The sequence below is a fragment of the Oxyura jamaicensis genome, chromosome 4 (genome assembly GCF_011077185.1).
Source record: "Oxyura jamaicensis isolate SHBP4307 breed ruddy duck chromosome 4, BPBGC_Ojam_1.0, whole genome shotgun sequence".
NCBI lineage: Eukaryota > Metazoa > Chordata > Aves > Anseriformes > Anatidae > Oxyura > Oxyura jamaicensis.
The window spans coordinates 69,567,957-69,593,230 of NC_048896.1; the positions used below are offsets into that span (position 1 = coordinate 69,567,957).

General features: G+C 38.3%; 2 protein-coding genes across 3 annotated transcripts in view; both read left to right on the plus strand.

Moving 5' to 3' along the window:
- The window catches only part of TEC (tec protein tyrosine kinase), a 49,970-nt gene extending 48,249 nt beyond the window's left edge, over positions 1-1,721 (plus strand). For both annotated transcript variants that reach the window (XM_035324268.1, XM_035324269.1), the window contains exon 18: positions 609-1,721. In XM_035324268.1, coding sequence (XP_035180159.1) covers positions 609-686 — 78 coding nt within the window. In that variant the 3' untranslated portion in view covers positions 687-1,721. The remainder of the gene's footprint in view (positions 1-608) is intronic.
- A 1,645-nt stretch (positions 1,722-3,366) lies between these two features.
- Positions 3,367-24,112, plus strand: TXK (TXK tyrosine kinase). Its single transcript, XM_035326516.1, has 15 exons — positions 3,367-3,494; positions 9,583-9,637; positions 9,863-9,965; positions 10,732-10,937; positions 12,020-12,085; positions 12,825-12,879; positions 13,670-13,749; positions 15,072-15,199; positions 16,825-16,899; positions 17,833-18,004; positions 18,716-18,932; positions 19,484-19,548; positions 21,336-21,454; positions 21,913-22,070; positions 23,529-24,112. Exons 1-15 carry the CDS (start codon positions 3,479-3,481, stop codon positions 23,595-23,597), a joined length of 1,584 nt encoding a protein of 527 aa, XP_035182407.1. The 5' UTR covers positions 3,367-3,478; the 3' UTR covers positions 23,598-24,112.
- Positions 24,113-25,274: the final 1,162 nt, after the last annotated feature.

Here is a 25,274-nt window from a genome sequence, read left to right on the forward strand (position 1 = left end):
CACAAATTTATTTAGGCTGATAAATGGAGGAAAGGTACAAGTTATTCAGGCATTGAAAAGGTGTTAAATTAACTGTGTCAGTAAGGTCAGCAAAGAAACTGCCTCACTGTACTGATGTAATCAAATGAAACAAAGAGGATGTTATGACATACAGGGAACTGTATGGAAGACAAATAGAGTAAATGAAGGATACTGTTGCTTAAGTCTATGATGCAGTCTCATTTCTCAGTCCAAAAAATATGGAAGAGATTTCATAGAATCACACTCAGAATGCTTAGGAGCATGAACAAGTTGCCTAAAGAAAGATTGGAATCTTTTGTTTGGGAGGATAGGGAGACAAATAAAAAAAATGTAGCATTATGCAAAATAATGAATTATATGAAGGGTGTAGTCCAACAAGACATATTCCTGTTTTCCAAAACATGGAAGAAAAGGTAACACTGAAATCGTGATGCATCCAAAACTTACACAGGGAAATATTTTTTTCACATCACGTTTAATGAAATAGTAAATTCATTGTGATGGAATGATGTTGAGACAAAGAATTTACCCAAATCAGCACAACTTTTTTGCTTTCTGATCACAGCTATGTATATTTTTGTTTTTAGAAGCCAGAGGGACGCCCAACTTTTGAAGACTTGCTCCACATAATCGTTGACATTGCAGAAAATGAAGATGCTTTCTGAAAAAAAAAGACAACATCAGCAGAAGTATAGAGAAGAAATCACTTTCAAGAGATGTGGCTTCATCATTCCTTTTTAAAGGCTTGGTCCTGTAGGCTGCTGGATGCTGCTAAACAGCTTGGGGAACCCATAACATTTGATTCACTTCAATAGATAGTTTTACATGATGTTGGGAAATGAGCACATTCTCTTCAGCAATATTGGCAGTATTTCCTCTGAAAACTTAGCACTGCATAACCAAAAAAGTGTGTGGTTTATGGAGAAAGAAAGAGAATATGACCAAAGCCCAGGAACTTAATTTGCATTTACTGGGTTGGATTCATGTATGTACAGTCCATGTTTCTGAGTTTCTCTTTACACAGGCAGTAGTAGTAGTAGTAGTGATTTACATGCTTAAAAATTGAAGGTATCTATAAGTGTCTATTGACTGACATTCAAACATTTCTAGAGATTCTCCAGAAACATTATTTTTTGCAGTTGATGGGTGTTTTATGATGCACCAAGAACACAAAATGTGCCTCATTCATTTGCACGTGGTAGGTTGTTAACAGCAGTCTCAGTTCAGTGTAACACTCCAAAGAAGATTTGCTTCAGGACTGAGCCATGATATGCCCCAAGCCATCCTAGGCTGTTTGGTCCAGTGGAGATCTTACAAGGTTAGTCTTGACATTATTCATGAAAAATCAGTCCAAGATTCAGCACAACTGGCTGTCAGTGTACCATAGTACCTTGTTTTGGATTAATTATAAAATAATTTATATGCTGTATGTATTGTAAATATATAAATTCCATGCATTTATTTATATAAACTGTGTGTTTTTCTCTTGAAATTTTCAAACAAATTTTTCCTACCGTGTCTTACATACAACTGAATACATGGGGTTGTAAATGAGAGAAAATGCACTCTCAAGTGTGCAAAAGGAGGGCTCGTCTTTGTCTGTCATATATACGTACAGGGATCTAACCATTCTGTTTTTAACAGATAATGTCATACTACACGTGTGTGTAAATAAAATGAATGTTAACTATGATTTGGAACAATGTGTAATGTGTTGCTATTAACTTACTGTCAGGACAGTGCATTGTAAACCAAGCTTTTTGTTCGTGTGATCATATTGTCCATGTGAATATGGCATTATGATAGCCCATGTATATACGTATCTTTGTGTACACACTCTCTATTAAATAGTATCAATATATATTTAATTGAATTTGGCTGTGATCAAATGTTTAATGCAGAAAAGGCTGAACTCTCTTTAATAGCTCTGTGCCCTTCCCCTTCTGCTAGAGGCAGAAGTCTCTGCAGCCTTGTTGAAGTCTGTCCTGCCCGCTCCCCCCCCCCAAAAAAAAAAAAAAGTTTCCATGCAAAGAGAAGTATAGTGAAGTTTATTTCAAATAAAGTTATTAAAGGTCAGTATAGTTACCTTAACAGATTCCATCAGTGCTGCATGTTATCATTTCTGTAGTCAGTTTTGGAGGGTCTTAGATTCCCCTCACTGCTTTGTCTAAGCCTTTATGTTCAAAAGGAGGAAGTCTCTTGTCTGCAGAAATACTTTCCTTTTCCTGTGGTATTCCATAGAACAGTTTCAGGGTGTCAGAAAAAGTTTAAATCGTTATTTCCTTTTTCTTAATGATGAAGCCTCATGAGATTATCTCTGCTATACAAACAGACCTGTCAAAGTGTTGAGTCTGAACCACTACGAAATGAATACCAACAGCATGTACTGTTGAAGGGAAAAATATTTGCATTTTCTACCTGTAGTAGAAAAAAAGAGCATGAAAGATCTAAGGTAAGCCAAGCTCATCTTTCCTTCTCTAGCTGCTTCTTTGAATCCCTGTTTCTTGGTGGAGACACTGCAAAGTATGGCATTGCCAACACTTCCAACGGTATGTAATGAGGAATTTTACAGGAATAAGCAACATTTCCCAGAAAACATATATGAAGCATGGGAAAATCAGGAGATTAGTAGTTTCCAGTAAACCTTATGGCTGTTTCTTTATTCTACAATAATTATACATTAATATATATGATAAACATACCCTAAATGTACTGACTTTTGGCAGGAGTTTCCTCACTGAGGATGGGTGCTTTGGCTGCCAGTTTGGATCCTGCCCTTCACCTGCCTCTTCATGCTACCCAAGGATAATTTCTGCATATCCCCTGTTGGTTTGATGCTTACTTGGGATATTGGGAACTATGAGGCACCTTATTACTAGATTACTTAATTTTTCAGTTGAATCTAGCCTCAGATGGTTAATTTGGGGATGAATCAGAATAGATCAGGAGGCAGCTGTCTTGGTTACTTAACCTGTCTTTGAAGACATTGGGAGAAACCATGCCATCATTTCTTCTGGATGAGCTTAGTTATCCTAAAGCAACTTCATACCTTCTCCCTCTTATTAAAACTGTTTTTTTTTCAAATGACAGGATCAAAAATTCATCTAAACTGAACCAAATTCTGTGGTATACATCTGCTGGATTTTTCCCCATTTTTAAGCAGTACTTGACCCTACTGATTATAGTTCAATATTTTTTTTGTAAAGTATATATTTGATTCTAGAAAGCAGAGAGATTTTTTTTCCACTTTTTTTTTTTTTTTTTTTTTTTACTTACCAGATGTGTGATTAGTATCTACTCTTCTTTTTTTTTTCTTTAGGAAAGTAGGCGGGGTCAAAGTGTATTTGTGTTTTACCAGGCTTCAGAGCAGAGCTAGGCACTCAGACAGGGGTGTTTTACTGGCACAACTGATGAAGAAAGGTTTGCGTTTCATTTGAATATAAGCAGACAACCAGATATGATTCTTTCTACCTGTAAGTAAATTGGCCCACATATTTTTATCTTGGAAGTATTGTTTTGTGCAGTAGCTGTATACTTAGCAAATGAGCTATTTAAACATTGCCATAAAAACACCAAACAGCTTCCTCTTGTGCTGCTTAGGTGATCTGTATTTGGACTTCTTGTTTTGACTTACTTTCAAAATTGCTACATAAATATGAATCCAGTATATGATGGGTTTAGCAAAACATCTACTCTTCCAGACAGGCACAGAGATATTCCCACTTGCTGTCCTTAAAACTATCTACATAACTGTCCTTAAAACTGTCTAGGATAGACATGAATAAAAAGTTTGGTAGGACTACAGTTGTCTTTCCTCCAGTGCAGAATTAACTTGGGAAAATATAGAAAGCCTAAACTTACACAACTGAAAAGCTGAAAACCTGTCTTTTGAAGTATTTTTAGCAGCAAACTGTACTGTAGCTTTCTTCTAGTTGAGGTGCAAACATACATGATCAGTAGGCATAATGTGCGTTACGGTAAAAATTTAATTTTGACGGGTGAAGCTGATTTGATTTTTTTCTCAGTGTAGTATCGTATAGAGTTAAGCTACCCCTGCTGCAAGCACTAGAGTTCTGTGCAGGACATGCTACAAAAATGCACATGCTAGGAAGGGACTACAACGATTTCAGAATTACTAGTACTTTGAGATGCAGTGAATCAGAAAAACAAGCTCAAGCCAAGAAGCTTATGAAATAATAAAAATATAAAATGCAAATGATAAAAACTCATCTCTAACCTGTTGTCTTCATCAAGTTCTTTGATACTATTTCCCCAGGACTACAAATTAGAGTGAGGCATAATTGAAGATAGGAGGAAGATTGCATATGAATTGGCCACAGACCGTTTTATTGTCCCAAAGCATTCTGCAGGGTGTTTTGGGATGTAGAGCACCTACTGGCAGCAATGGGCTTCCACGTTTTCACTGTGCCTTTTTGGTTTTGTTGGGACTATGTTTCAGCTTTTCAAGCAAACAGCTGTTTCACCTCACTACAGGCCAATCTTCTTCCTCTAGCATCCCATCTGCTCAATTGTGCCCAGATGGATTTTTTTTTTTCAGGCCTCTAAGTTGGTTTTAAAAATGTCAGCATCAAAATTTTATGGTCGATATTTGTAAGGCCATTTTGAACACCACTTTACTAGGATTTCCACTTCTTTGACATGCTTTCCTTGCCACAGTACATTTTCTCTGCATGCTCAAATGTATGATTTCAGACATCATCCTATAGGTTATCATAGCTCTGTACTAGCATTGGGATGCATACTTGTTATTCTGTCCTCAGAAAGATAATATGACACTCTTAAAAACAAGCATTTTCCTCCTAATCCAGCCATTTCCGGAAAGAAAAAGACGCAAGCAGTGAAATGGGATATGTTTTTGTTTCCATGTTGGATTATTTGTAGAATTGGCTGAACTTTGAGATTGCAAACTTCCATCAGAAATTGGAGAGAGAAAATTCTCCACGCAATTAAAGAAGGAGGTTCATTAAAGAAGGAGAATCAACAGCCTAAATTCTCATCTTGTTTGATTTAAATGTAGGTTTTAAGTTACCCACTTTAATTGATTCATGATGGGTTATGCTTCCTGATGATCAAAGCTGAATGTGTTTTGGTAGCTTATGTTTTGACATAACTCAGGAAATGTGGGCTGCAAGGTCTAGTGGGGCTGCGGGTGCTGGAGAAATCTTCCTTCAGTGGATTTAGAAGAAGCAAGATTTGACCAATTTCTCTGGAAGCTTTGGGAAAATGTTTGATCATGTAGGAAACGGGGAAGCAGGACCTGGTAACAGCGATAGGTTCATAACTGATTTATTTTAACAAACATCCAAAAATAATTTGTTGTTAAAAATTATTGAATATTTACTTCCATTAACTGCTGTCTCTTTCCTGTGTCCTATCCAAGTATGTCATTCATATAATAGATCTTCCAGGTCTTGTTGTTTTCTTCAAAAAATGGGACCCAAAACACACTGCAAAATGTGATTTTCTTCTTGCTGAAGTTCAGCTCTCACTGATACCATCACCACTTAATTTTAAATGATGAACATGTCAGTGTGACCGGGGGATCAAGGCCTACTAGTACGTGTGACTCTAACAGTATTTGACAAATGTGAAGTGTTTTGCTTAAGAAAAGGTCCTTGATTCAAAATTGAGGGAAATCAGAATTATTCCACTGAGTTCTGTGATTTGAGTTAGGGCATAGCAGAAGGGAAAACAAGAAGCAGTATTGCAAACTCTAACTTCTAGGAATCTACTTTCAATTTCTTATTTGTGTTGGAAAAGTTAGCCATTTTTTTGCCTTTAAAATGCAGGGGTGGGTAGTGTTTTAGTATATTTTATTATTTTGACTTATGGCTTTTGAATAGAAGAGGAGAAATAAAGGAAGGAAGAGCCTCAGTTACAGGAGGGCGTGTGCAACCCCGAGAAGCTTCAGGCAGGAAATGCAGACTTCCTGTAGCACTGCAGTGAGCACCGCTGCGGCACCAGGAGGCAGCCCTACATGTAGAGATTTTCCTGTGTTGCTCACAGAAGATCAAGGTGTAAGCCAGTTTAATCAAATTATTCAGTGTCTCAAAGCTTTCACTGTTTGCAGTGTTGGCCAAGTCTGACAAAAAAAAAACCAAACAAATAACATCATAGGCTCAACAGTAGCAAGTTTTGAACTGAACTAATATGATTTTAATGAAGAGGAGAGAAAGTATTGTGCAAGAAGCTTGCCAATGACTAGGGAGGATGTTCAGTGCATAAATCAACGCATTGATCTTTGCTTGAAATGCTGAAATTCCAATCCATCAGGTCAAAATTTGCAGTATGACTTTGGTTTAACTAAAGCAGGACCTACGCTGAAGACCTGTGGTTCAGTTCCATGGAGCTCCAGGCCGCTGTCTCTCAGCACTCCCTGGAAATATTTCCTTGCAGAACTCAGAAGTTTCAAAACAGAAATTAACAGCTTACACTGCATTAATTCATGCTTTCATTAATTTCTACTGAATTTTTTTTAGAAGTGCTAAAGGAGTAATGTACATGCAGAATTTCAGAAGTGAGTTTGCAGGGAATGGATGTATGAAGGCTGGTGTGTTTTCAGAGCTGGAAATTTTCTTCCTTTAGGCCTTGATTTGATCCTTAAAATACCCTGGTAGGGAGAGGTGGGAGACAAGAACTTAGTAGAACCATTGTGCTCCTTAGGACCCAGAAACTCAGTGCAGAATGGGCTTGTTGGGCCCACACCCTCCGTCTAACCTGAGCCTTAACTTCTAGCCTTGGTCGTATTTTGTTATCTTTAATTGGTTAGACACTCTAGCCTCAAAAAATCACCAAATAAAGCATGTGTCCTAGGAAGCATTGTAACGACAGCTTTAACCTATACTTTTCCTGTCATTTTATGGACCAGACAAGAGACTGAATACTTAATATCATATGCTTGGGATGTTTGTAAAAAACATCACATACATTCATCTATTGCTAATTGCTTTTAGCATAGAAAAGGGGAGTCAAACATGAAAAGCATCCCTTAACAGAGCAAGTCTGAAATTTGCTGAAGGCAAAAAGAATTCCTGAGCTTGCTCCAGAAAATTATTCAAATCTCTAGGCTCTTAGGGAAAAGTGAGACAAGCTTACACGTGCATAACATCAGCCTGAACTCCTTGCTTTTGTCGTAAAGGACAAATCGTAAAATCTTGTTAGGACATCATTCTCACATTATATTGCAACTCTGCAGTGCTCCTTCTAAATATTTCTGTTAATTGTTCAATGAGGACAGCAAGTCCTCACTGAACAATTAACAGAAATATGGAATGAGGAATGATATATTTAATGAGGAACGATATATTTAATTAGACCAGAAGCAATCTGAAGAAATAGACAAGCTTTCAAATGTCCTATTTCTTTTTGTATGTCATGAAATACTTTGCAAACAATAATTAAACTTCATGGCAATGGCAGAAGTAAAAGAGACCTAGGGATTTTTTCACCCATGTTGTTCACTGTTTATGAAACACAAAACTGATTATAAAAAGAAATGGGAACCTAAGACAGTTTAGGTCAGGAGACAAACACAATTCTGTCTCAAGATATTTAGGAAAGTTTGGTGAGCAGCATGTAATTATTTGTACTGAAGTTTAAACACCCCTTTTTTGAATGAAATCGTAATAGAGCCCTCAAAAGACCCCAGTACATGTAGCAAGACCACGCTGTCATGCCCAGTGCTTCCAAGGCACTCATTCGTTCTGCTCAACAGACACTCCTTAACACCCTGACACTATCTCAATTCAGATTTTTTTATTTTTATTTTATTTTATTTTGTTTGTTTTAGGAGCAGTGAACATTATTTTAAAGCAATGTTAATAAAACAGAAATATTTCCCAGCTGACTTTTTGAGAGGGATTGCTCTTTCCAAGCTTGTTCTCACTTAAGACATTAAGTGTTATACAATAATGCTAGAGACTGTATTCAGGCAAAATTAAGCTACTATAGTATTAAGCAGCTGAGAGACGGTTTAATACACTGTAAAACCATGCAGCAAATAAATTACATTGCCCCTAAGTTTTGCCTGGTTTCTTTAAAGAAAATTGTTGGTGTCAGCTGGCTTGGGTATTCGTAATTGGTCTATTTTGCATAGCCGTCAGTGGAAACTTTTATCAAACAGTCGATAGTGTCTTGTGATTAATGTAAGTCTGCCTGCTTCCCACACGACGGGTTCTTCACAGGATGCAACAGTCTAAGGGAAATTGCCCCACGACTTTCATGAGAAATACGCTAACCAAAACACATATGAGATAGGTCTCTTCTTCCAACTAAGAACTAATTTCCCTCTTATCTTTTTGACTTCTGATATTCTCTTCTCCTTTTAGTGCAAGATGTGCTAAATTATGTACCTTTACAGAGAAAATAATTACATTTCATCATGCAGTTGGCTACTTAATGCTTTGAGGGGTAGGATTAACACTCTCGGCACACTTTGCTGAAGCATTGGTAAAAGGCATTGGCAAAAATTCTTACAGAACACCAGAAGGACCATCCTATTTATTCCAAGCTAGATTAGGTCATTAGGATTAACAAATCAAAAATACTATGAGAGAAAAAACATGAAGACATGGTGGGACTGTACAAGGGACCATCATGTGAATGATCATCATGTGAATGGATGATTGGAAAAGACCTTCAAGATCATCAAGTACAACTGTTAACAAAATAAAGCAACAAAATACAGAGACCTCAGGAAACTTATTTCAAAAAACTTCCAAGGCCTCTTCCTATAGCATGGCCTCTGTAGCAGAGCCTGCATGGAGGTGGAACAGAGCAGATGTTGACCATTTATTTACCAGTTTTAAGTCTTCTTAGTGCCTTCTAATCTTTTTAAAATCAGTTGAAATTACACCATAGATTGCCTGCTGCTCATACAAGATACCCTATATTAACTTTTCTGAAAAATATATGATGTTGTGTCTATTGTATTTATCTCAGGATTATCAGCTACTTGGCACATAATTTTAAAGTGCCTATTTTGATAACATTTTAAAGCTTGGCTAATTGTATTAATGGCTGGAACAGAACCAAGAAAATCAGTATTAAGTCAAAGAACGGAATGTATTGTGTCTCCTTTAGTAAATCTCAGAATAAGAAAAAGCTTGTCATGCAAATGTGGTTTTATATTTGGCTCAAATGGTCTAAAAATTCTGTCATTGCTGAATCTGGACATTTCTCTGCCTCTTGTCACTGATGATGTTCCCATCCCTTTCATTGCACTGGGGCAGTGCAATCAGTTAAATTAGTACTGATCTGGCTGATGATGCCTTTTTTTTTTTTTTTTTCTTCCCTGATTTAGTGAGCAGATTTAACACATAATATAGCCTTATAATTAAAAGACATTGTAAGGGAGACAGTGGACACATATAGCTGGGGTGGGAAGAAAGCTCTGCTCTATTTGCTGCATGCAAATTTAGTCTTAATGGTTTGCCATACACCTCACAGCAAGACAGAACTAATAATAGAGCTAAGTAGTCCTTAATTCTGTAAACAAGCAAACAGGATCACTACAAATATGGAAAATGTTATTGTTTGCAGATCACACTATCCAGTCTGTTTTCTGCTGCTGCTGCTGCTGCACAGTGCAAAAAAGGTATGTGAAACTCTTCTGTTTTTCAGCAATTAGGATGATTGGAATGTCTATACGTAATAGACTTTAAAAAGTCTATTTTCAGCAGAACTGTTAATTACACAAAAAATTACAGAAACTTTGCCCTACACATCCCTAATATGAATGAGGCCTTATAGCCATATTTTCAATATGACATATTTTCAATATGACGTATTCACAAAAATATTTGATGTTCTTCAAAATTAGAGCAATGAGAACAAAAATGAACCTGGACCCTGATACTGGCCTGGTGACCCAGTACTCTGCCTCACAACCAGAGGTTTCCTATGCATCTACTTGGAAGTGCAGGGTAAGTAACATTTTGTCAGGTTTAACACAAATTGATGTGACATGCCATCCAGTGACTCAGTACCAGAACAAGCAGAGGAGTAACCAACTCTTGAGCATGTAGGTTGCTTTGTTGCATAACAATTATAAAGTTCAGGTATGCAAAGATTCATACTGATGGGAATACAGGGTCACAGTGAGGTTTCCCAAGTTTGCTGGCATGAACAAGGGTGATTCCTTCTCCAGAGATTGGGTTTGGGCAGTGGAGGTGGGAAGGGTGGGTCTCTCCTGTTGGGCAGATGCGATCTCACCTTGCACAGCTGCATGTGAAAAGACCACCTTCATTTTGCTAGATCTGAATTGAATGAGTCTGAGTTTTCAAAGCGTAACTGAGTGCAAAGCTAAAACCTAACCTGATGCATAAGAAAAAGCCTATATTTCTGCTCATTTGCTAAGAATGTCTGCAGCACTCTCCATACTAATTCTTCAGATAAATGGCCAAATTGCCAGACAGAGTAACTCCACCTTTTACAGTGTTGTTCTGCTAATTTACACTGAGTTGTCCCAACATTCATAACATGTAGAAATCACCCAAAGAATGGGGATGGAGACTAGGAGGATCGCTTCTCTATTATTTACTTTACTTTCCATTATAATTTTGGCTTTGACACCAAACTACTCAGATGTGAGTCTCACTATTTTACAAGTGACATGGTAGCAGTAGGGGAATTAAACAAGAAGTAGTAGGGAAAAAAGACTAACTATGAAAGATACCTTTTTTCCACTAGCGTAAGAGGCAATTGCGTGTAAAGAACAAGCCGTTACCTCCTCTACCTGCTGAGGCCTTGGAAGACTACACAAAAAATGTCAAAGTTATTGCACTATATGACTTTTTTGCTAGAGGACCATCTGATTTAACGCTCAAGAAGTCAGAAGAATACATTATCCTTGAACAGTATGATCCCCACTGGTGGAAAGCAAGAGACCAGCATGGGTAAGAGACCGGGCATCTAATTTCATTCTCTCTTCCTACACAGAAAGAAGAACCTGAAACAACCCTTGTGGGGTTATCCTACAACCCTGTAGGCAGATAGAACAAGATACATGAACTTTAGGGGAGGTTTGAAAGTGTCCAGATACATAGAAGGGACATGGATTAATTGGGAAGAGTTTGGGCAGTGGCTGGTACTCCAAGAATTGGTATGGCATCTCCAGTCTAGTGGGAATGTAGAATTAAGTCCTAGACTTAATAAGTTCCTGAGCAACATAAGGACATTTGAGGACCATATGATCCACTGGGCTATTGAGCCATGCGAAAATCCAGCTTTATTTTTTTTAAGTGCTTTACAATGCTGTGTGTCAACTGTAAAGACCTCATAAGGACCACAGGTAATGGTAAGACACTTGCCTGAAACAAAACCCCTCATCCAAAATTCTTGGACATGTTAGAGTGCTAGATAACTTCATTTAGTGATGTTGCCACATTTATGTTTGTTTTATGTTGTTCCCCTTTCTCCTTCACATTTTCTTCAGTGTATCCTGTAATCTGATGTTAGGAGTTGTTACATGTTATATAAAATTGTCTCTTTTTCATTCAGAACCCTCCTTTAAATACTTCTTCTCAACTCAGATTTGCAGTGAGATTCCACTGGATTATTATTTTGTATATACATGCAAGCACACATTTTATATTTCTTCATATTAAAGGTACAGTTAGAAGGCTAGAAGTAAAGCAAGTGGCTTCTGGTTTGGAAGAAATGTAATTTTTTCCTAAATTTTGCTTGGATTTAACCTGAAAATTTTCCTTAATATGCTGTTCTTGGCACTATATAAGTACCTATCCCAGCTGACTTTCTCATTTCAGTTCTCCTCCAAAGTTGTGGAACAGAAAGATTTTGCCTGCGATGGACTTAAGACTTTTATTCAATTCCCACATTGGGATTCAGTATCTGAAGACATAGTCAATAATATAAATAACTTTTTTTTTTTTTTCATTCAATAAAAGTAAGATGCTTACCTTTATGCTATTAATATTTTACATCTTACTACAACACTACCCTCAATATGTGTTTTCAGGAATGAAGGCCTAATTCCCAGCAACTATGTTACTGAGAACAAGAAAAGTAATTTAGAAACATACGAGTAAGTACCCTTGAAAATGATGATTGTGCCTTATTTTCTAAAAATGGTGTGGTACATTTCAGTGCTTGACCCTTCAGTCTTTACTCAATATGAACAGGTCTTTTCTTTAAGCTCTCCCTCTCTCTCTCTTTTCTCTCTCCTTTTTTTTTCTTGGTTACAGAACTTTACTCTTAGAATGAATTAACCATTTTGATTTTGATTTATCTGCTTGGAGTATGTAATGTGGAGTTACAGACACCAAGGACTTCAACAGCATAAACCATAATGACAGAATCCAGATGTTTCCTATTTCTGTAGGCTCACTACGTAGTATGTCTATATTCTGATCTCTTCCTGTTGTGAACGTATAGTTAATTGACTGGAAGTTAGTTATAATCAAGTCAGTCTGGTTTCCTGGAGAGAAGAGTAAAATTCAGCAAAACTCTAATGAAGTGAGGGCTGAAGCAGTGAGCCTGACTGTAAATTTCATCATGGTCTGGCGTAACTGTTTCCTGTTTTTTTCTTTTGTGTGACCTCATGCTTAATCACAGTGAATCAGTTAATGGGGAAAGTAGTTGTATTTTCAGTGGTCTAATGAAGTAATTCCAAATTAAGAGACGCTTGATATACAACAATAGTTCTGTTCAGGTTTTTTAACGGGAAACTGTTCAATGATTAAGACTAAACCTTGCCTTCTGTGAAGCAGAGCAAACATATTTTACTGGCTGAAGTTAAAGGAAAACTTGTCTTGGTGTTGCAGGTGGTACTGCAAAAACATCAACAGAAGCCAGGCAGAACTGCTCCTGCAACAGAAGGTAACTCCGCTTATACACAGAGTTAATGATATCTGCAAAGATTTATCTGTAGCGGCATCAAGAGCGTTTCAACAGTCAAATCCAAATCTGCTCGGCATGCAGTAAGAGCAGGCGATTTAAAACAAAGAGATGGCTTTCTGGGGAGACTGTACAGTGCAGACTGTCCAGATGTCCCAAAATTTTAAGCAGTAGTCCCAGCAAATTCTGTGTAGATTTTCCATACTGGATAAATCGAGTTACATGGAGTTTGCTGTACTTGTCTGTGGTATGAAACACATGACTGAAATCCACATGGTAAGTGAGTTAGTAAGGTGGCAGAGCTTAACAAAACCCATGTGTCTTCCCTATGTACAGAGCAAACAATACATACTGCATCCTACCCTCTATCAGTTATGAAAACACAGGGCTTGGGCAAGACAAACTACAGAAGAACATCTCAGAACTGTTTTACAACTTTTTTTTTTTTTTTTCTGTTGGTTTGTATATATATAATATATTTAAAATATATATGAATTTTCACTACTTCACACTGAAGTGTATAATCCACTTAAAATATTTAACTCCAAGAAATTGTCTGGCATTTGGTATTTTCACTCGGTTGAGTTTGCGCTGCTGTGTACCTGGCTGTCAATTCCTGTTCACCACTGCTTTAACACCCACCCTGCTAGTCATAGGTGTTCCACAGAATTTGGTGACCAGCTGCAAGTCCTATTTCAAAGGACTTTTTTCAAAGGACTTTTTTCAAAGGAGCTCAAAGGCAGAAAATAACTCTACCTGGATTTCTTTTCAGTGCAAAGAAGGCGCATTTGTTGTCAGAGATTCAAGCCAGCAGGGACTCCTTACACTGTCGGTGTATTCACGGTCTAAAGGGTGAGTTGGTCTGAATGGTTATGGTTTGACTCAAAGTGTGAAGGAAGAGCTTCCCTAAAGCTCCTCGGGATAAGTGGGCAGGCTGGTATGTGGTGCACAGCAGCAGTGAAACACTGGGGGTCTGTTCAGAGGGCACTGCAGTGAATTGCAGCCTTCTGAGGTAATACCCTTCCTTGTATGCCGAAGTGCTGGTGGTGGGCAGTAGGTCTGGGGGGCAGGGTGCCAATGCCTTGCTAAGACATGCACTCATAGAAATGCTCAAATAATCTGCTGTGAAGACTGCTCATCCCACCCACGTAACACAGGCAGTAAGACCTTACATTCACATCTTGCCAATTATGTCAAGTGCTGTGGCTGCCCCTCCATGCCACCACAGCCTTTGGCCACCACATCAAACTGCTTTTCTTCTCAGCAGGCTCTGCTCAGTGTAAATCACTCCGAGGCTCTTTGGTGGTCCCAAAACATCTCCCATTTTTTCTCCTAAAATCTCCTCGCTGTACAGTCTTGCTTCTTCAGCTGGAGGACTGTTATTGGGCTCGCTTTCCCTTCACATCTGTAGCAGTCCCCTATGGCTATCCCTCAGCCCTCCTCCATCTGTTCCATGCTACAGCTTCTTATGGATGCAATGATACAGGGATAAACACTTGTGCAATAAAACACACAGCACATGTTGTGGTTTAACACAACAGGCAGCTAAGCCCCACACAGTCATCCATTCACTCCCTCCTACCACCCACCGAAATGGAAGGGTAAAAGAATTGTGGGTTGAGATGAAGACAGTTTAATGTGATGGAAAATTAAGGGAAAATAATAGTAGAAATTATAGTACTGATAAAAGAATACACAAAACAAGAGATGCACAATGCAGCTGCTCACCACCCATGGACCAATGCCCAGCCTGTCCCTGAGCATTGGCAGCCTCTCCCCTGGCCAACCCCCCCCCAGTTTTATTGTTCAGCATGAGGCCATATGGTACGGGACATCCCTCTGGTCCCTTTGGGTCAGCTGTTTTCATCCTAAGTCCAAACATAGCACCACACCAGCTACTAGGAAGAAAATTAACTCCATCCCAGCCAAAAGCAGGACAATGCTATCTCCCAAAGCTGGGAAAGAGACCTACTTGAGAAGCCTTAGAAGCCTTTTTTTTTTTTTTTTTTTTTTTTCTCCCTGAAACAATACCCCAACTATGTGCAGTCATTTTAATTAGGGAACTGTATCCCAAGTTTTCAGATTTTTTGTGTGCATGCTTTTCAAGTAAAATTTTATTAGGTTTATAATATCAAATATTTTTGCTGAAAATCATAATCTCTTGTTGATTTCAGAAGTCACAGTGGAGACATTCGGCATTATCAAATTAAGAAAAATCACTTGGAACAATATTATGTAGCAGAAAAATATCTCTTCTCATCTGTTCCTGAACTCATCCAATACCATCGACACAATGCTGCAGGTAGTGGATATAAGCTATCAAGGTATTACTGCTGATGCTTTGAAGCTCGTCAGGACTTTGAAAGATTGGAAGCAACTCATCCACTAGTCATTTCCTTATAAAAAGAGACAGAAGTTTTTCTGTTGCTAACGAATTCAAGTATGCCATGATCCTTTCTGCTGAAGTTGTAGCTGCAATGTGCATATGTTAGGGGAGGAATGAGTCTACCGAACTCATACACTTGAATGAAATTAATTTTACAAAGCTAGAAGCCTTATGTACTTACCTACTCTGTATTCTGCTGGTTCATATTTGGCTGAATGAGACTTGCATGAAATTTGATCACAATTTTTTTCCTTGCCTATAACCCAGTGACTTGCATGTATAGAGTTTAAGAAAAACAGGAGCTATGCTATGCATCAGCAGGCAGCTTTTTACTGATTTTGGCACACAGGAACACCCCCTCCAAACAAAAGGCAGAGTTAGGGAGCGCAAGGGCTCTCCAACACTAGCTTGCATCTTACCAGTGTCAGCCACCTTTAGTTGTTGGGTCATAGCAGCCTTTTATAATTTCTAGCATTAACAATTGCCCTTCATCTTGGTTCTGATTATCATTTTAATATGGTATAAAACATTTTTTTTTTACCCTGAATGACTAGAGATAGGAAAGCACAAAGCCCCTCACACTAGTGAGGCAGGAAGAGACAGGAATGGACAGAGACTTTCACCCAAGGGAAAAGGATGGTAGTAAATGCATGAAACAGAAAAGGATCTGAAAGTAACATTGGGAAGAATGTATGCATGCAGGGCGTCCTTGGTGAGCACAAGGAGCTAGCTTTAAAAAAGCTAAGACACACTTTTCAGGTTGAAAAGTAGGAAAGTAAAAACGGTTGTGCTCACTGGTACCATTGGCTCATAAATTGAGAGTAAAAGGAATGTCAGACACAAAAATATTTCTTGTAGTGGGAAACAATCCTGAGAAATTGTACTTCAGAGACTGTTTAGGTTGGTGGTGTAGTATTGTAGAGCTCATGTAGTATTACTTAGGATCACTAACACTGTACAAGCAAGCAAGAGTGTCACTTCTGGTTGTATGAAATTATCGATACTTTTGTAGTGGTGTGACGTTGGAAGTAGAGTAACAGTGCATTTGCACAGGAGTGCAATGTATTAATAAAAACATAATTTACTTAATAATTTTGAATATCATTTCTTCAAGGTAGAAGTTGTCTGACTATGTATGTTTATACAAGCACTGGCTAGATCTCAGCTGGTATCCCAAGATGGTATTGTCATAGATCTAGTAATAAAACTTAAAAAAAAACAAAACAAACAAAAAAACCCCACAAACAATTACTTGCAATTTTGAAAACAGTACTTGTCTTTTGAAACAGTGACTTACCAAGCAGGCTGGAAAAAGGTAGGTGTCCCCACATCCTCTATTCAGGGCCCTATTGAATAGTCCTCTTCTATTTCTTCACTGTAGTGAGAAACTGTATGAAAAAGTAACTTCAAGAAATAAGAAATCTAGGTCAAATTCCTTTTTCCCCTCTTTTTTTTTTTTTTTTTTTGAGGAAAGGTGTAATGTAGCACATCTTAAAGTAGTGCAATTGGTCAACAGAATATTGGTACTTTTTTTCCTGCAGGTCTTATCACTCGTCTCCGACATCCAGTTGGATCAATTGGATGTTCTTCACCAGCAACAGCGGGATTTAGTTACGGTAAATTTTTTATCTTGTTTCAGTGGAGATTTAGGTTTCTGTCTAGGCAAGAATTGAGATGCATTCATCCAGCTAATAATTGTGTCAGTGAAATTTCCCAGTCGTAAGTTAACACATAAACAGCTTCATAATCACAAGAATCAGACACGCATTTCCTCATAAGGTGTCAGAACTAAACGAGATGTGACTCAATTCCTGCAATTTAGTCACTGTGGTGCTTCTTTTACAACCACTAGTGTATTTCAGAGCTAACAGGACTTTTGTAAGCAGACCTAAATATACACTTAATAGATTTTGAAAGGGTATTTTATTTATTTAATCATCAATTAAATTGAAATTAATATTATTTATGGGGAAATGAAATGAATGAAATCTTACACATTGCTAGGAAACAAGCAGTAAATACCAGTGCTGCATACATAGATCAGAAGGCTAGTATTAGCTGGTACAGATGTACAAATAAACATATATGTGTTTATATATAAAGGAATGTCCACAGGCATCTATCTTTACTGTGAATGTTTCCATCAATATCAAGGCTTAATATTTCTGGAGGGCAGAACAATTTTGGTTAATACAATGGAGGCAGCCAGTAACTATTTCTGTAGCTATACAATCTCCCTGGAACTGGTTTAGAGTTAAAAACATCACGTATGATAATGCTGAAATGTTCTCAGAGGTAATCAAAGCTATACATTTGCCTTATCTTCAAGACATTCCAGCATTAAGCAATTTATACAGCAGTCACATTCTACAAGCTGCAAAATAACATTCATGTATGTGTAGTCATGTATTCATATATATGTGGAAAATTCCAGATATTTAAAACCCATGCTAAAGATGATGAAGGGTTGTGAAATTTCTCTGTGTGCATTATCTACAAATAGCAAGGCGTGTCTCCTAGACTATTGTAACATCGGGTTGCTTTTATAGAGGAGTGGGAATTAAACCCAGCAGAACTGACGTTTATGAAGGAACTTGGGCGTGGGCAGTTTGGAGTCGTTCAGCTGGGGAAATGGAAAGCAACCATCAAAGTTGCCATCAAAACGATCAATGAAGGTGCAATGTCTGAGGACGACTTCATTGAGGAGGCCAAAGTGATGATGTAAGTACAAAAATATTCTGTCTGATAGTTGACACGAAGATGACTGAAAAAAAGACCTAATTCAATTTAAAACAAGCAAACAAAGCCTCTTTGATGGGAGTAATGGACGTGCAGGACAGAAAGGTTGATGTAGTGGCCTAAGCGGGTTTTTGCTACGCCCATCACCAGAGTCTTTCTTTAGAGTGTGTGCTATGTTGCATGGTGGAGGTGAGCGGGTAGTAAATGTGCTGGTAGTTGCTCCTACAGCTATTCTTTCATCCATAGTTTAGTGCTTCTGGGAGCACAGGCAGAGCTCGTGCCTAACTAAAGCTTCTAAGAAACTGTATTGCCATTTCTGTTAATTTTGCAAATTACAGAATTATGCAGACCTGCTTTTGGCATGGCCATAGAAGGAGGTGGAAGCTGAGGAGAACGCTTGCAGCAGCTCATGTCCCTGCCTGAAAACCAAACATAGTTAGACCTCTCCATTTCATTTTATCCATATCAAGGTTGCATTTGTCCATTATGTATTGGAAGAACTATGATGATCTTGCAGAATTTTTTGGAGGAATTTGAAGAAATGTGTTAGGTAGTGAGACAACTCTGAGGCCAGATGAACTGAAGGATGTTTAGCAAGTACTGAAAGTGTTTTTGAGTATCATCATGAGAATGAAAAGTCTAGTCATCTGCCAAGAGCAGACGATCACCTGACTGAAATACAATCCTGAACAGGAAACTCTCCCACCCGAAGCTGGTCCAGCTTTACGGAGTGTGCACACGCCACAAGCCTCTCTATGTAGTGACTGAGTTCATGGAGAACGGCTGCCTGCTCAACTACCTGCGGCAGAGACGGGGGAAACTCAGCAGGGACCTGCTGCTGAGCATATGCCAGGATGTGTGTGAAGGGATGGAGTATCTGGAAAGAAATAGGTTCATTCACCGTGATTTAGTAAGTACAGTAGGTTTTCTGAGGTTCTCGGTAAATACTGACGATACAGAATATGCCACTGAATTCTGTGGGACACTAATGTGTCCTGTAAGACTTCAACAAAATCTTTCTCTGTCCACATTTCTTCTGCTCCCTGCTGCCTTACCTCGATGCTGGGATATATCGGTGGCTCGTCTGCCCTACCTCTCACACACAGGGAACAAAGAGGTCACAAAAACACTTTTAAAAATTGGTAGTGAGTGCCCAAACACCTAGCATTCAGGAAAATATCTGCTCAGATAACTAAGATTCTGCATCTTAAAAATGCTTTTATCATACATGAAAATATTGCAAGCATTCAGGCTAGTATATGCTACGTATGTGTAATTACACAGCACTGAAAGGCATTCACCTACTTGGAGACAACTTTACTTTTTCCTTATGTTTTGAGCAAGACACTCATCTCCTTGTAGAATATAAACAATATGAGCTGAAACACAATTAATCTGTTGTATTTTTCTTAAAAGTTTTTTTAGCTCAGATTTCAGATATGTTTCTCTCCTTTTCCCCAGGCTGCAAGAAACTGTTTAGTCAATGCTGAGCACATTGTTAAAGTATCCGACTTTGGCATGGCAAGGTAGGAAGTACAAGTTTAGTGGGTGCCCTGTTCTCAGTTGATGGTAATGAGGACTTGGGCTAACTTCACTGCTTCCTTAGCTGACTTGGGGAATCCCACTGTGCTCAATTTCTGAATTTTGATTGAAGTGATAACACTGCTGTTTAACTCTTGTACCATAAACGGGATGTCACGTTGTTCTCTTCTCATCAGTGAATTTAAGACAGGTGGACCAAATGTCTGGTAAATGTCAGGAGTAGCTTTTGGACAGAGCAGCAGCAGGCACTGGACTGCCAGAGGCTCAAAGAAGCAAGTATCCCGAATTTTCTGAGTGCCCAGAAGGACAGAAAGCCCGCAGGAAGAGATGTAGGTCTTGGTACTGACCTTTAGAGACTTCAGTAGGTGAGGCAGGAGGCAGGGAGGATGCAAGGGCAGGAAGCGTGATGTGCGCTTCTTTAGCAGGGAAGTGGTTTTTCTACTTAATGAGAGGACCAGCCAAACACGAAGAAAGAGCAAAATGCACTCTGACAACCACAGGTCAGAGAAATGTAGCGCTGCCCTCCTGGACTTCCATGGAAGGGTGCACTGTATTTTACAGCTGAGCTAACTGAATGACCAGTGGCTAGCCAAACAATTGCCCTTACATCTTACCCCATCACTCCTTGCAAGCCCAGCACAAAGTCCTTTATTTCTTTGTCTTACTGGCTGATTTTGGTTTGAATAGTCTCACCTTGGATGTGGGCATCTTGGAAGGCAGTGTGTAGCTCTGAGCAGGAGGTGGTGGTGATGTCCACCTTATGGCTGAAGTCAGCACAGCTGTGTTGCCCACCTTTCTGTTAAATTTTACCTCCTATTTCTTATCTAAGGATTACCACATCCCAGCAGTTCACAACTACATACTTGTTTTTTAAAAGGCTGTCCTATGCCATGGCAGTGCCTGCTAGTTTCATTGATGGCCAAAAGGGTAAAATTAGACTCATGGGTCAGGACACATCCCAATGCATTGGAATACGCAGTAAGAGACCAAGGGGCTGTCAGGGTCCAATGTGAGAGTAATGGACCTGAATGGCTTCCTGTTGCCAAAAAGAGGAGACCAGTGGCATGGCTTTAGGACTGTCATTCTGTCATCTGTTCATGAAAATAAATATGGAAAAACATGCACAGAGTTTGTATAGGTGTTGGGATCAGCCTTTTCAAATGCTGCCCTCTAAATGCCTGTATTGGGCACATAAACTCCTCTTATCTGAGAGGTCTTAACACAGCTCCTATAAGCTTGGGCAAAATTATCCTTCAGTGCACCTGGTTGTTTCTTTGTATGTGATGAAAACTTTCTGTGCTTCTTCTGTAGTAACAATGTGCCAGAAATTTGATCTGTGAAGTTGGGTAGCAGAGTCCAGCAGCTCCAGCTGTGTAAATAAGTGTAACTTTTTGCCAGTAGTTTTCAGGTGTGATAAATGTTTGAAAAGTTTGCATTTAACAAGAGACAACAATTATTTATTGTTGCTCTTTTTCTTACCTGGGGTGTAGGGGCCTGTAACTACAACTATCTTGTGAGTCTCACAGATGATATTAAAGCAATTTACTCTGACATACTTCTCACAATTAAGTCACTCTTTTAAATAGAAGTCTTTTTAACCACATGGTGTGGGTATCTGTGTGCAATTTTTATTAAATTAGTGATACAATTTATTTGCTTATAAATTGAGACCATATTTTTATGGAATTATAAACCACCTGTGGAATTGCTGCCAGAGCTGCTTGCACTTTAAGTCTCACTAAAATACATGGCATTTGCTGATCTTCTTCAGGTATGTCATTGATGATGAATATATCAGCTCTTCAGGTGCTAAGTTTCCAGTCAAGTGGTCATCTCCTGAAGTCTTTCATTTCAAAAAGTACAGCAGCAAATCCGATGTCTGGTCATTTGGTGAGTGGATTAGATTAATGTGCAATATATTGTTTCCCTATAGCTACTGATGTGATTGAGAAAACTACAACTGTTTATTGATGCTGCCTATCTTAGTCTTTAGTCTATCTTATTTTTCAAATCTTGTCTATATTTTCGAAAGAGTATGATTTTTAATAGATTTTTAATTTAAAAATTGGATTTTGACAGATATGTGTGTTCTTGGTAAGTCTCCATTAACCAAATGCTTATTCGTCTCATTTTTATGGACCACTATCTTAGCTGACTTAAATGGGAGCAGAATCACATCTGTGGATTTTTTTTTTTTTTTTCCTCTATTCATTCAGCTCAAGTTGTCCATGTCTTTCATGCATTATTCAGTACATGGAAAAGAGTGATTTTGGGGCTTCTCACATTGTTAAATAGCTTGTGGGTTTGTGGGTCTTGTTTTATCCTAAATATTTTGGTTACATCCCCAGGTGTGCTGATGTGGGAAGTCTTCACAGAGGGCAAAATGCCTTTTGAAAATAAATCAAATTGTGAAGTTGTCCGTGAGATTTCTGAGGGAAACCGGCTTTATCGACCGCATTTGGCATCGCATACTGTGTACAAAGTCATGTACAGCTGTTGGCATGAGGTTTGTTGCTCGTTTTCTTGTGATACGACATTACTCTCTCTATACTTCATTGCTAATGTGGGTCTGAGGTGTTTTGAGTTAATCCTCAAAAACTGGGGCAATAAAACCTTTACTTTGTGGCATGTTCAGTATTTATCACTATGCTTTTCACAAGTCATGCCTAAGTTTACAAACCTCTGTTTCTTTTAACGGTTGCATCCAATAAATACGAAGCACATAATCTATATGATAGGTCTACACCATCCCTAGTTTTGAATATTCCACTACAGTCTCACTTATCTACTGCACCAAACGTAATATGTTTTTCACACCTCTGTGACATGCACAGCTCTCTAGCTTCCCTCTGAATGATAACCTTAACACATTCATATACAAAATGGGTATGCCCACTACATGTGGATTTTCCTTCCAATTTTCCAGATATACATCAGTATGTCTGTACACTGCTCCAGTACCTTCCTTTCACCCTCTCCACTTCGCTACTGTGCTTGCAACAATGTTCTTTATCCATTTCTCCAGCAACTATTTATTTCTGTATTGGTGTCAAAAAATGGATTTAATCAACTTCTCCCCCTGAATAATCCCTTGAGGTCCCTCCTGCAGTATCTATAGGAAATGAATCTTTAATTTTACATAAAAATTACTTTCAGAAGAACTTTGTGTGTAATGCTTTCCAGTAAATATGCAGTCATACACGAAGAGCAGTTGGGGGATCTCATTGCTACCATTGTCTCCTTTATCCTACCTCTCCTCTCTTGCCAATCTTTTAAAGCTGTATGAAATTTTTAGCCCCTAAGTAAGTAAATTTAAGAGACTGAAACCTAAACTGCACATAGCATGGTTGCTCACTGCAAACATCCACTGGGATGGTTGCCAGCAGAGGGAAGATGAGGAAGAAGTCCCCTCTTTTCCTGATGTCAGCCAGGAGGAGTTTGTTCCATACCAAGATGCAATGTACTAAATGATACAACAGTGAACATCCTTTTTTTTTTTTTTTTTTTTTTTTTTTTCTTCTTCTTCTTTTTTTCTACAGCCCAGGAAATATCCCTGAGAATCAGGGTTTCCTGAGAGGTGAACCACTACAGGAATGAAATCCATATATAACTTCTGGCTAAAAGGAGAAAAATATATATATATATATAAAAAAGGAAAAAAAAAAAAGGGAAAAAAAAGTCTGTGCACATGCTGCTGGAGTTTTAGGAAGCATTGCTGGAGTTTTAGGAAGCATTTTATTAACTTCTGGCACACTGACATGCAGAACACTATTTATTTATCTATTTATTTCCTCAAGTAATAAACTTGATCTTTTCTTCATCCTGTATTAATACTGTATTAATAAAATGCAATTTAATATGTACCTATAACCATCTTCTGAAGTTGGATACTTTAATTGATCAATCTGCTAATATGGATTTATCCTCTGCTTTTTTTTTTCTTTTTTTTTTTTTTTTTTTCCAGAAACCTGAAGGACGTCCTTCTTTTGAAGAATTAGTAGAGACCCTCACAGATATAACAGAAATGGGGTAATCAGAGATTTTACACAGGTGTATTTACTGGAAAACCAGCATTAAGCCTGTCAATGTAGTTGACACAGAAAACACCAGACTTTTACAGCTGTCTCTACTTAAATTGTGATAGCAGCATCCTGCATAGTGAAGCAGCTGTTTGGGCTTGGTGTAACTTTTGCTCATTTGAGAAAGATATCTAAGGAGACTGGTTTGGGGCTCTCAAGCTTTCATTTTCTTGATTAGGGATAAAAATCTCCTGTCTAGAAAGAAGTAACCAAGCTTACTTGCTATGCAAGCCTTTTTTATTCTTTTTGTCAGAGCTACACTAATTCTCATAATAATATTACTAAGAAATGATTTATTACTTAATATGGTTCATGCACTGGGCAATACTGATTAGTGGCACCAAAAACGATGGAAGAGAATTTTATAAAGTGTCAGAGAGGTCATATCTAAAGGCAACACCTTTTGCACTGCAAAGCACTGAAGAAATGGAGCAGTGTTTCAGAGGAAACACAACTGCCAGAGCAGCACCCAGGTGATTGCCCAGGTACTGCACAATCAAGCAATCAAGGGATCAAGGCAAACAGCGGGAGCAGTCATCCTTCAGTGCCTCCCATGTTACATCTGAATAGCTGGAAGGACTGAGCATCCCTTAAGAACTTTAATCCTGCTCACAGGTAAAGGCACCTTCCCTGCCAAACAAGGAGAGCAAGTAAGGATTGTTTTATTCAAACCTCTCCCTGAATTTTATTGTTGTCTCCCATTCCTGGCTTGCTGCTGCATACTTGAATGCCCACACCTCCTTACTGCTCCCCCTGTGAGTATCCAGACTGGTTAATAGACAAGTTAAAGCTGGAATCTGGCTGTAAAAATAAATGCTTTGAATTAGTCTAGCTCAAACAAATTCTGTGAGACCTCACACGCATAATGTCTGTAACCCTACTTGTAATTTAATTATTCTCTTTTAACTCTTAATTTTGGTCAATACAAATGTATTACAGAAAAGAAAATGCAAGTGAAGTAGGAGATTGTTTTATGTAAAACAGTCGGATCACTGCAAATAAATACATTTCTTTTAAATGTGATTGTACTGTGAATTATTTATAGGTAAATAGATTTCTTCTTATAGCACTTCATAGAAAAAAATACTTAAAACCCAGTAGATGAAGAATGACTGATGTCTGAGCAACTTAGTTTTTTCATTCACAAATTAAAAAACAAAACAAAAAAGCTGTAACAATAAAATGAAGTACATCAGTCATCCCAAGTATTGATTTTCCAGAAAGTGACGGCATCTGTGGGTCAAATTCACTCCTGGCATTAATAACTCCCCTTTACTGTAATAGTATTTTGATAGGTATCATCCCTTGGGAAATGGAGTTCTTAAACCCTATTGTGTCAACATCTGGGAGTACCTTCACACAGTACCTTAAGGCGTTTCTCCTTCATGTGACACGATATCCTTTTGTTTATTTGCTAAAAGAATTGCCACCAACTGATAGCACTGTTTACTTTCATAATTTGCTTATTTATGGGCATTCAACTCTGTATCAGCCCTATAACTACATAGAAACCTACATGATATAGTTCTGTGCATTGAGCTCACCCCTAGTCTGTATTACCGAAGCACAATGCTTTTCAGCAAATGATGCTCTACAAAAAAATTTAACTATCTGCAGTAGAAAGGTGCATG